Raw genomic sequence first — 13477 nt, forward strand, 5'->3', positions numbered from 1 at the left:
AATTTGTTAAGGACATGAAATACCTAAAATTTTTATATATTATCAAAGGTATATTACATAATTATTAATACATTATTTCATAAATATATCACTAAGGGCACAGAATGCACATGAAAGTTTGTTTCCTCGAGATATTTCTAGATAAGGTGGTCTATCAGCTGGAATTCATTGGATGTTTCATAGTCTTAGTAATGATTGGACGTAGGGGAAAAATAATTTCTAATTGGAAGTAGAATTTTAAAAGTTCAGAAATAGGAATGTAGAATATGTGGGTTGAGAATATAGAATTTGATCTCATTTGCTGAGTATGGTATTGGGAACATGATAGTGACAGGAAGCAGCATTGAGGGGTAGGTCTATGAGAAAGGAACCCCTTCCCCTTCCCCCTCAACCTTCCCCAGGTTCTGTCTGGAGTGTTAGTGTTAACAAGAAGCTAGTCTTCAACAGTAGCAAGAAAGATTTCAGTCTGTGATCTTCATGGCCCTGATATTTCAGTTGAAAACAAAAAGCTTAATATGACCCTATGGGCAAGAAGTAGGGCCTGAGATTGAGTAGATGCTGGAAACTTTGCTTCAAGCAACAGAGGGATGCAAGTGCAGTGATGAGAGGGAAAAATGGCAATAACTAGGACACTAACCCTTCTAATTTTAGTCAAGGAATAGAAGACCAGTCCCTGGTTTTGGTTTAAGTTTTTGAACGGCTGACTTAGAAAAAGGATTTCCTTGGGTTGTGAAGGACATGAAGATGGGAGGTTATTCTCCCACACTGAAATGCAGTCACCATTGATGGAGAATACAGAACATTAAATTATAGAAAATAGTGGAACAGCATGTAGAAAGTTCTGAGGAAGATAATTGTGGCTAAAAAAAAAAAATTATACAAAGTCCTGTTGCTCTTTGGTTAAAAAGAAAATACTACAGGCCTTTCTTAATACACAAGAATTTAAGGAGTAAATACCTCTGGATATATCTCAGGAAAACAAGGAAACAACAACAACAAAAGCTCCAAGACACAGAAACAAAATATTTGTCAGATAAAAAAATAATAAAATCGTTCAGGAATAGAAATACTGTAATAAAACATGAATTACATCAAGTCCATATAAACACCAAACTAATGCTAAACAATGTTGGAAATGTGGTCATGGACAAGATGTGTATGTTGTAAGCTTTGATAATGTTGTAATGATAATGCAGCTGACAGAAATTAACATGTGATGTTTAAGAGACATGGACTGGAAGTTGAGAATTGACTTCAAGTAAATGTCATTCTATACTGACCAAAATTGGAAACATTTACAAAATAATTATTCTAATCTCTACTGTCAAAATTTTTTCATAGATTTATATGAAATTTTTAGTAAGAATTTATCTGATATTAAAGAAATATTTATCCAAAGTCTGGCAATACTTTTAATTTTAATGTTTTTTCCTCACAGAGTATATTTATTTGATTTTTATGAGAAAGAATAACGTAATAAATATAATCATTCATCATTAGGAATTTATTTATCTATGATTACAGCTAATCTTCATGTTGTTCAAAGTTCCCCACAATTTATTCACTGAAGTAAGTTTCAATTTACTGAAAGTTTGTAATTTTGTATAACATCTCTTCATTCCTCCAACTCCTAGCTCCTGGTAACCACCACTCTAGTATCTGTTTCTGTGTGTTTCACTTTTTATATACAAATATAAGTGCTATCATACAGTATTTTACCTTCTCTGACTTATTTCATTTAGCATGATGCCATATTATCACAAATGGAAAGATTTCCTATTTTCTCTTTGCTGAATAATATTCCTTTATATACATATGCCACATATTCTTTATCCTTTCATCCACTGACAGAAACTTAGGTTGTTTTTATATTTGGATATTGTGAACAAGGCTGCAATGAACATGGGAGTGAAGATATCTCTTCCATATTCTGTTTTTATTCCCTTTAGATACATACCCAGAAGTAGGATTACTGGAGAGTGTAGTAGTTCTATTTTTAATCTTTTGAGGAGCCTCCATACTTCTTTTTTATAGTCACTGCACCATTTGCATTCCCACCAAGAGTGCACTAGAGTTCCCCATTCTTCTATCCTTACCAACACTTGTTATAACTTGTCTTATTTTTTTTTTAATAGATCTTTACTGGAGTATAATTGCTTCACAATCTATGTTACTTTCTTTTGTACAACAAAGTGAATCAGCCAAATGCATACAAATATCCCCATATCCCCTCCCTCTTGAGCCTCCCTCCCACCCTCCCTATCCCACCCCTCTAGGTCATCGCAAAGCACCAAGCTGATCTCCCTGTGCTATGCTGCTCTTTCCTACTAGCTAATTATTTTACATTTCGTAGTGTATATATGTCGCTGCTACTCTAACTTCACCCCAGCTTCCCCCTCCCCCACTGTGTCCTCATGTTCATTCTCTATGTCTACATCTTTATTCCTGCCCTGCCACTAGGTTCATCAGTACCATTTTTTTAAATTCCATATATATGCGTTAGCATACAGTATTTGTTTTTCTCTTTCTGACTTATTTCACTCTGTGTGACAGATTCTAGGTCCATCCACCTCACTACATATAACTCAATTTTTTTTATGGCTGAGTAATATTCCATTGTATATATGTGCCACATCTTCTTTATCCATTCATCTGTCAATGGGCATTTAGGTTGCTTCCATGTCCTGGCTATTGTAAATAGTGCTGCAATGAATATTGTGGTACATATCTCTTTTTGAATTATGGTTTTCTCAGGGTATATGCCCAGGAGTGGCATTGCTGGGTCATATAGTAGTTCTATTTTTAGTTTTTAAAGGCATCTCCATACTATTCTCCATAGTGGTTGTATCAATTTACATTCCCATCAACAGTGCAAGAGGGTTCCCTTTTCACCACACCCTTTCCAGCGTTCATTGTTTCTAGATTTTCTGATACTGGCCATTATGACCAGTGTGAGGTGATACCTCATTGTAGTTTTGATTTTATCTCTAATAATTAGTGATGTCAAGCATCTTTTCATGTGTTTGTTGGCAATCTGTATGTCTTCTTTGGTGAAATGTCTGTTTAGGTCTTCTGCCCATTTTTTAATTGGATTCTTTTTTGTTTTTGTTTTTGACATTGAGCTCCATGATGAGCTGTTTGTACATTTTGGAGATTAATCCTTTGTCCAACGCTTCATTTGCAAATATTTTCTCACATTCTGAAGGTTGTCCTTATGATCATACACCATGATCAAGTGGGATTTATCCCAGGGATGCAAGGATTCTTCAGTATATGCAAATCAATCAATGTGATACACCATATTAACAAATTAAGGAATAAAAACCATATGATCATCTCCATAGATGCAGAAAAAGCTTTTGTTCAATACCCATTTATGATAAAAACTCTCCAGAAAATGGGCATAGAGGGAACCTACTCAACATAATAAAGGCCATATATGACAAACCCACAGCAAACAACACACTCAATGGTGAAAAACTGAAAGCGTTTCCTCTAAGATCAGGAACAAGACAAGGATGTCCACTCTTGCCACTCTTATTCAGCATAGTTTTGGAGGTCCTAGCCACAGAAATCAGAGAAGAAAAAGACATAAGAGGAATACAAATTGGAAAAGAAGAAGTAAAACTGTCACTGTTTGCATATGACATGATACTATATATAGAAAATCCTATAGATGCCACCAGAAAACTACTAGAACTAATCAATGAATTTGGTAAGGTTGCAGGATACAAAATTAATGCACAGAAACCTCTGGCATTCCTATATTCTAACAACAAAAAATCAGAAAGAGAAATTAAGGAAACAATCCCATTTACCATTGCAACAAAAAGAATAAAATACCTAGGAATAAACCTACCTAAGGAGGTGAAAGACTTGTACTCAGAAAACTATAAAACTCTGATGAAAGAAATCAAAGATGACATAAACAGATGGAGAAATATACCGTGTTCTTGGATTGGAAGAATCAATATTGTGAAAATGACTATACTACCCAAAGCAATCTACAGATTCAATGCAATCCTTATCAAACTAATGGCATTCTTCACAGAATTAGAACAAAAATTTTTACAATTTGTATGGAAACACAAAAGACCCCAAATAGCCAAAGCAATTTTCAGAAAGAAAAACGGAGCTGGAGGAATCAGGCTTCCAGACTTCCAACTATACTACAAAGCTACAATAATCAAGACAGTATGGTTCTGGCACAAAAACAGAAATATATGTCAATGGTACAGGATAGAAAGCCCAGAGATAGACCCATGCACATATGGTCACCTAATTTACGACAAAGGAGGCAAGAACATACAATGGAGAAAAGACAGTCTCTTCAATAAGTGGTGCTGGGAAAACTGGACAGCTACATTTCAAAGAATGAAATTAGAACACTACCTAACACCATACACAAAAGTAAACTTCAAGTGGATTAAAGACCAGACTCTCAAATGTAAGACCAGACACTATAAAAATCTTAGAGGAAAACGTAGGAACTCCTTGACATAAACTGCAGCAAGATCTTTTTTGACCCACCTTCTAGAGTAATGAAAATAAAAACAAAAATAAACAAATGGGACCTAATGAAACTTAAAAGCTTTTGCACAGCAAAGGAAACAATAAACAAGATGAAAAGACAATATACCTTGTCTTTTGATGGTGGCCATTCTACCAGGTGTGAGGTGATACCTTATTAAGGTTTGGATTTGCATTTCCTGATGCTTAGTGACATCAAACTGCTTTTCATGTACGTGTTAGCCATTTGTGTGTCTTCTTTGGACAAGTATCTATTCAGTAACTCTGCTTTATAAGAGTTCTTTATATGTTTTGTATATTAACGTCTTATCAGATATGTACTTTGCAAGTATTTTCTTCCATTTTGCCAGTTGCGTTTCATTTTGTGGATCATTTATTTTGCTGTGCAGAAGCTTTTAAGTTTGATGTAGTCCCACTTGTTGATTTTTGCATTTGTTCCTTGTGTTGTTGGTGTCATACCTAAAATATTGTTGGCAAAACCCTTGTCAAGGAATTTTTCCCCTTTTTTTTCTTCTGGGAGTTTCATGGTTTCAGGTTATGTTTTACTATTTAATCCATTTCTAGTCAATGATTCTAAGTGATGGAACATAGAGTTCCAAATTTCATTCTCCTGCATATGATTATCAATTTACCCCAGTACCATTTAATGAAGAGACAACCATTTTCCTATTGATTATTCTCGGCTCTTTTTTCAAATATTATTCAACTTTGTATACAAAGGTTTGTTTCAGTGCCCTCAATCCTGTCCTTTGGTCTATGTGTCTATTTTTATGCCAATACCATACTTTTAAATTTACTATAGCTTTGCAGTATAGTTTGAAGTAGGAAGTGGGATGCCTTCAGCTTCATTCTTCTTTCTCAGGACTTCTTTGGCTATTTGAGATATTTTGTGGCTTCATACAAATTTAGGATTGGTTTTTCTACTTCTGTGCCCCAAAAGGCTTTAGAAAATGGTCACTCAGTTCACTCTTCCCTTCCTGGTGAGGAACTCTTTCTAGCTGGGAATTTCTCTGTTGGTGCTGAGCAATGCTGGCCTGGGGATGGGATGATGCAGGCATAAATAAGCTGTCTTCACTGTTCTTGTGTGATTATTCTCAGAGTTTTTTTGTTCCACATTGTTGCTAAAATTTCTTAAGTGAACTTTAGAGCTCTCCCAGAGATATTTTTGTTCATGGATAGTGTCTAATTGTTGATCTTTGTCAGGGGACAGGGAGGCTGGGGTCTTCTATGTCTCCACTTGGAGCTCTCAATTTTACTTCATTGACTTTCTCTTGAAATATTTTTAATTAAAAAGTAACATGATCCCATTTTTATAAGATTATTTTTCTTTTCTATTTATAAATTAGCACAAGGAAATAGCTGAGGTAATATTTCTACTGGTAATTGGTTATAGCTACATGAGGAGAGTTAAGTGGGTTTTCATTTTTATCTCCTTATGTTTTTGTCATATTGCCTGAATTCTTTATAATGATAATATCTGCAATTTTTAAGAAATAAACAACAAACACTATTAATAAAAATAATAATATTTAGTAATAGCTTAGTTTATTTAAATAAATTTAGTATTTCTTTGAGATTGTACATTGTTGCCCAGTAATCTATTGCCCAGGTGAATCTAAATGCATTCATAAAATTTGAAAGGTATAAGCCAATCATATTTAATGTTAGCCAGCCTCTGGTGATTATGTAAAAGTAATCAATTTAGTAGAATAAAACAATTTACTCCTTTTAAAATACTGATGCTTCTCAGAAAATAATATATTCTATACTCACGAACGGTTGTTAATAACTGCTTTCAAAGTGTTAAGCAGATCGGAACTTGTCATTCTTTGCAAGTCTACTTCAACAGCTGCCCCTTTGGCTTTTATACGAGCAATATTATCATGCTGATCACCAAACAGAGGAATTCCCACCATAGGGACCCCATGGTAAATAGCTTCATAGATCCCATTGGTTCCACAGTGAGTAATAAAAGCTCTGGTTTTGGGATGACCTAAAAAGAAAAAATATATATATCATTATTCTATGTTGTAAGAGTTTCAGAAACAGAAAATCATGACACCTGTATAAATAATTCAATTATGGAACATCTTCTATATAATTCTGTGCCATGAGGCCATATGTAAATGCCTATAAACTCTAAAGAAAGCAGCAATTGATTATTCCATGCTAAGCAGCAACTAGTGATTCCAGCAATTAAGTGATCCCATAAGCCTCTGAAAGGTTTGCACAGAGTTAAATGATGAAAAATACTTGCCTTTGGACAAGTTTTTGGGGTGAGAATTCTTTAGTAAACAGGACTGAGGGATTTAAGAAAAAAATGCTTCTGTGGTTGGGGAAGGGGGGTAATATGTGCAGGGTTTCAATGTGAGAATGGCTAGAAAGATAGATGAGGGCAAGGTCATGAGGTTTCTGTTTAGGAAAATGGAATTTGCCCTTTATTTTGAGTAATATGGAACCATTTATAACATTATAGTTGGTGAAATGGTTTATCAGATTTTTTTCAAATAGTTATAGTGAGAAAAAGAGAAGAGAGGTGGGAGAAAATGGATACAGAGTTAGGATGATGCTGAAATATTGTATACAAAAGTTAATGAGAGCCTGATCTAAAGGTACTTTCCTTGACTCTGATTCTGAGGAGGGAGAGTGTATCATAAATGCGAGAATTATAAATTCCATATTTATGTTAGAACTTAACAAAGATTCTATCCTTGACCAAAGTCTAGTCAAACTCCTCTGAACTCTCTTCTCAACTAGGCCCTGATTTGGGGGTTTATTTGTTTATCTCTGCATTGCCCAATTTTAGCAAGCATCCTACTAAGTCAGTTTAGCGGGACTCTTCCAACCTGATATCTGATCACCCTATGTAGCTGTTGCTTCATACTTCACCATCCCCCAAGTGATGTTTGCCTTCAGCAAGAATCTGATTCAGGCAGTTTTGCCAGGGTACCCACTTGGCCCTGAGGTTTCCTTAGTAATCTTCCATCCAGTGACAACCCCCACTCTGAACTTTGCCTACAAATTTCCCACTTTTCCTTTTTGCACTCAGAGTTGAGCCCAATCTCTTTGACTTACTGTAGAAGTCTATTGCAGTAGTAGCTATATGTATCATGATGGTTTTGAATAATGTGTGCCTTACAGTCTTTATCAAGTGCCATGCATAATTTTTTCTTTAACAAGCTCCAGAAGAAATGTGAAGAAGACATCAAGGGGTTTTTTTTGTTGTTGTTTATTCCTTATTTTGAATAGAAATTTGTTGGATTTATTTGTTATTGAGTAATCATTCAGATTATCCCTCATTCACTTCCATTTAATTTTGCTTCTCTTTGGTCTTACCAAGAAGATCATTCTGTGGAATCCACTCATATAGTCGGGTATTGGCTCCTAAAGTTTCTGGTTTCTTTCCTGTGTATCTCCATAGGACCTGTTAAGATAAATGCCTTTACTCTAGAAAATTTTTAGAATCACATCCTATCAGAAGGAAGCAACTGACTTAGAATTAATCTGGTTCGGTGCCTCCAGGTAATACACAAGCAAACTGAGGCCTGAAGTGATTAAGTAATGAATGTTTTTAAACCATTGATGCTATAACCATGTTTACAAATGCTTGCAATAATCCTAATCGATAGGCTATCATCATCAGGTTAATTCTTACTTAGGAGATGAAGAAAAAAGATAACCTGTACCTGAAACAATTACATAGTGGTGTTACTAAGCCATTCTGGTAAAGAGGATTTTTGAAACAGTTTTCAGAGGCAAAGGGGAGAGATGTTATTTACCTCACTAAGAAACTGTTAGTGCTTTGACCTTTGTTTTATATATATATATATGTATGTGTGTGTGTGTGTATATATATATACACACACACATTAATATAGAATCAAGCATTGCCTTTTTTAATTATAGTAAAATATACATAATGGTATTTATTATTTTAAAGTATTGTAAGTATAGAATTTGGTGGCATTAAATACATCTATAATGTTTGTAACCATAAGCACTATCTATACCCCAGATATTTTCACCTTCCCTAACATAGACTCTGTACCATTAAGCAATAACTAACTCCCTATTTCCTCCACTCCCTAGCCCCTGGTAAAGTACATTCTACTTCATGTCTCTTTGAATTTGACTACTCTATACATGTGATATAAGTGGAATCATACAGTATTTGCCCTTTTCCCACTTAACATTATTTCACTTAGCATTGTCTTCAAGGTCATGCATGTTGTACCATGCCAGAATTTCCTTTCTTTTTAAGGCTGAATAATATTCTGTTTTGTGTGTATATCACATTTTCTTTATTCACTCATTTACTATTGTGAATAATGTTGCTGTGAACATTGGTGTGCAAGTATTTGTTTGAGCCCCTGATTTCAATTCTTTTGGCTATATAGCCAGGATTAGAATTATTGGGTTATATGATAGCTCCGTGTTTAATTTTCTGAGGAATGACAAAAATGTTTTCCAGAGAAGATGCATGATTTTGCTCTCCTACTAGCAATGCAGGAGGTCTCATTTCTCCATTAACACTTGTATTTTTTTTTTTAATAATAGCTGTCCTATGTGAAGTGGTATCTCTTTGTTCTTTGATTTGCATTTCCCTAATGATTAACTATGTTGAGCATCTTTTCATATACTTTTTGACCACTTGTATACCTTCTTTGGAAAAATGTCTATTCAAGTACTTTCCCCTTTTTCAATTGGGTTTTTGTTGCTGCTGTTGAGCTGTAGGAGTTCTTTATGTATTGTGCATGTTAATTCCTTGTCAGCGATATGATTTGCAAAGATTTTCTCCCAATCTATACATTGTATTTTACTTTCTTGATAGTATCTTTTGATGCACAAAAGTTCTGCATTTGATGTAGTCCAATTTGATGTAGTCCAATTTATTTATTTTTTTTTTTACTTTTTTTGCTTATGCTTTGGTGTTATATCTATGAAATCCTGACATAATCCAATGTGATAAAGTTTTCCCTGAGAATTTTCTTGGGAAAGTGTTACAGTTTTACTGCTAAAGTTTGTCTCTGATCCATTTTCAGTTAACTTTTGCATATGGTGTAGGGTAAGGATCCAACTTCAATCTTTTGCATGTGGATATCAAGATTTTATCAGCATTATTTGTTGAGAAGAGACTGTCCTTTCCCCCAATTGAATGGTCTTGCACTCTTGTTGAAAATCAATTGACCATATATATGAGGATTAATTTCTGCATTTTCTTCTGTTGCATTGGGTTATATGCCTGTCCTTCTTCCAGTACAACAGTGTTAATTTACTGTAGGTATTATAGCATATTTCTAATTTCAATGTTTATAAATGTGACTCCTTTAACTTTGTTGTTTTTCAAGATTTTTTTGTCTGATTGTAGTTCTTATAGTTCCATATGAGGTTGAGGATTGGATTACTCATTTCTATAAAAAAGGCTGTTAGAGTTTTGATAGGCATTGCATTAATCTGTAGATTGCTTTGGATAGTATTGACTTCTTAACCATGTTAAGCGTTCCTATCTATGAACATGGGATGATTTTCCAAGTATTTAGGTATTCTTTAATTTCTTGCAGCAATAATGTTTTGTGGTTTTCAGCAGCAAATATTTTACTTCCTTAATTAGGTTCATTCTTAAGTATTTGTTTTGTTGTTTTTGTAAATGGAATTAAAAAAATTTCATGTTCAGTGTGTTCACTGACATTTATATAAACAAAACTGATTTTTGTATGTTAATCTTGTATTCTGCACTTTTGTTAAGTTTGGTAATTAGTTCTAGTAGCTTTTTCTGAATTCTTGAGATTTTCTATGCATAAGATCATGTCATCTGCAAATACACATTGTTTTACCTCTCTCTTTCCAATTTGGATGCCTTTCATTTCTTTTTCCTGTATAATCCCCATGCTAAAACTTCTACTATAAGGTTATATAACAGCAGTGAAACAATACATCCTTGTATTGTTCCTGATCTTAGTTTCCACCATTGAGTATGATATTAGCTGTGGGTTTTTCAGAAATACTCGGTATCATTTTGAGGGCTTTTCCCTCTATTCCTAGTTTCTTGAGAGTTTTTTCAGCAGAGAATGTTAGATTTTCTCAACTTCCTTTTCTGTGTAAGTTGAAATGATCATTTGATAGTGTTTTTATTTCCCCTTCATTATAATCATGTAATGTATTACATTGATTGATTTACTTTTGGTAAATCAATGAATGTAGTATTTATTTACTTTGCATAAATACTGTTTTACTATGGTGAATACTCTTTTCAACATTCTAGCGGATCTGATCTGCAAATATTTTCTTGAGTATTTTAATATCTACATTTAGAAATGATCATGGTCCGTAATTTTATTCTTGTGTGATGTCTGTATCTGGCTCTTGTAACAGGGAACATCTGGCCTCATAGAGTAATTTATTGTTTCCTTCTTTCCACATTTTTTGAATATTTGAAAAGGATTACCTTAATTATTCAATTCCTTAAACATTTGGTAGAATTTACCATTGATGTTATCTGACCCTGATTTTTCCTTTTTGGCAGGTCTTTGATTACTAATTCAGTCTCTTAATTTGATATAGGTCTGTTGAAGTAATCTGTTTCTTTTCAGTCAGTGTAAGTAAATAGAGTTTTTCAAAGCATTTATCCACTTCTTCTAGATTGTCTAATTTTTGTTGTGCAACTTTTCATAATATCCTCTTTTATCTTCCAGTTTTATGAGATATAATTGACATACAGCACTATGTAAGTATAATGTGTACAGCATTATGATTCTACTCACATACATTATGAAATGATTCTCACAGCAGGTATAACATTAAAGAAATTTTAAAAAAAGTTTCTTGACATGAAAACTCTTAGGATTTACTCTCTTAGCAATTTTCACATATAAAGTACAGCAGTGTTACCTAAATTTATGATGTATATTGCATCCCTAGTACTTATTTATCTTATAACTGGAAGTTTGAACCTTTTAACCACCTTCTTCCAATTGTCCCTTTCCCAATCCCCTGACTCTGATAACCACAAATCTGATCTGTTTTTCTGTGAGTTTGTTTGTTTTTTTTTGTTTTTGAAGTAAAACTGACCTACAACACTATGATAGTATCTGTTACACAACATAGTGATTTGGTATTTCTATATGTGTCAAAATGATTATCATGATAAGTCTAGTTAAAACATGTGAAGATATTACATAGTTATTGTCCATGTTCCTCACACTGTACTTAGCAAAATAAATACAAATATATGTAAAATACTTGATTAAGTTGCTGATCTCTTAAGATTAAATGCATTTTAAACAACCTTGCCTTTTTACTTCCCTCACCACACTTACTGTTTTTGACATCATATTTTAAATCTTTTTGTTTTGTGTATCCCTTAACTAGTTATTGTGAGTATACATGATTGTATAATTTTGTCTTTTAGCCTTCCTTCTAGCTTAATACATGGCTGATTTACTGACTTTGCAGTATATTTGCCTTTACCAATGAGATTTTTCCTTTTGCAATTTTTATGTTTCTAGTTGTGGGCTTTTCTTTCTCACTTAGAGAAGTCCCCTTAACTTTTCTTGTAAACCTAGTTTGGTGGTGCTGAACTCTCTTAGCTTTTGGTTGCTTGTAAAACTTTTGAACTCTCCATCAAATCTGAATGAGAGCCTTACTGGGTAGAGTGTTCTTGGTTGTAAGTTTTCCCCTTTCATTATTTAAAATATATCCTGCCACTCCCTTCAGGCCTGCAGTGTTTCTGCTGACTAGTCAGCTTTTAGCCTTATGGGAGTTTCCTTGTACTTAACTTGTTCCTTTTTCCTTGGGCTTTTAAAATTCTCTCTTTATGCTTTATTTTTGCTGATTCATTACAACATGTCTTGGTGTGGTCTTCTTTGGGTTCATTCTATTTGGGATTGTCTCTGCTTGGATGACCATTTCCTTTCCCAAGTTAGGGAAGTTTTCAGCTATTATGGCTTCATTACTTTTTTTTTTTTTTGAAGAGTTCACATATTAACAGGTTTAACGTTTTAATATAACTCCCTCACCAATTCTCTTTGTATCAAAATTTCAACTTGGGGTCTACAAGCTATGGGTGACTAATTTTCCAGTTCACAGTAATGCTAAAGATTTTTTTTTCTTTTAATCTTTATTGGAGTATAATTGCTTTACAATGGTGTGTTAGTTTCTGCTTTATAACAAAGTGAATCAGCTATACATACACATAGATACCCATATCTCCTCCCTCTTGCATCTCCCTCCCATCCTCCCTATCCCACCCTTCTAGGTGGTCACAAAGCACTGAGCTGATCTCCCTGTGCTATGTGGCTGCTTCCCACTAGCTAACTATTTTACATTTGGTAGTGTATATATATCCATGCCACTCTGTCACTTCGTCCCAGGTTACCTTTCCTCCTCCCCATGTCCTCAAGTCCATTCTCTACATCTGCATCTTTATTCCTGTCCTGCCCTTAGGTTCTTCAAAACCAGTTTTTCTTTTTTTATATTCCATATATATGTTAGCATATAGTATTTGTTTTTCTCTTTCTGTCTTACTTCACTCTATATGACAGACTCTAGGTCCATCCACCTCACTACAAATAACTCAATTTCGTTTCTTTTTATGTATATATGTGCCACATCTTCTTTATCCATTCATCTGTCGATGGACACTTAGGTTGCTTCCATGTCCTGGCTATTGTAAACAGAGCTGCAATGAACATTGTGGTACATGACTCTTTTTTTTTTTTTTAATTTTTGTATTTAATTTAATTTATTTTTTTATATAGCAGGTTCTCATTAGTTATCCATTTTATACATATTAGTGTATATATGTCAATCTCAATTCATCACACCACTCCCCTCCACCACTTTCTCCTCTTGGTGTCCATACATTTGTTCTCTACATCTGTGTCTCTATTGCTGCCCTGCAAACTGGTTCATCTGTACCATTTTTCTAGGTTCCACATTTATGCTTTAA

The 13477-nt window shown here is 34.0% G+C and overlaps 1 protein-coding gene across 1 annotated transcript in view; it reads right to left on the reverse strand.

Annotated features, from left to right (window-relative positions):
- The window catches only part of LOC113611069 (UDP-glucuronosyltransferase 2C1-like), a 34532-nt gene that overhangs the window by 562 nt on the left and 20493 nt on the right, over positions 1–13477 (reverse strand). The window contains exons 4-5 of the mRNA XM_027089642.1: positions 7867–7954; positions 6304–6523 (exon numbers count right to left, since the gene is read on the reverse strand). Coding sequence (XP_026945443.1) covers positions 6304–6523; positions 7867–7954 — 308 coding nt within the window. The remainder of the gene's footprint in view (positions 1–6303; positions 6524–7866; positions 7955–13477) is intronic.

The sequence above is a fragment of the Aethalodelphis obliquidens genome, unplaced genomic scaffold, assembly GCF_003676395.1.
Source record: "Aethalodelphis obliquidens isolate GAN/ISIS:26980383/991018 unplaced genomic scaffold, ASM367639v1 scaffold67, whole genome shotgun sequence".
Lineage (NCBI taxonomy): Eukaryota > Metazoa > Chordata > Mammalia > Artiodactyla > Delphinidae > Aethalodelphis > Aethalodelphis obliquidens.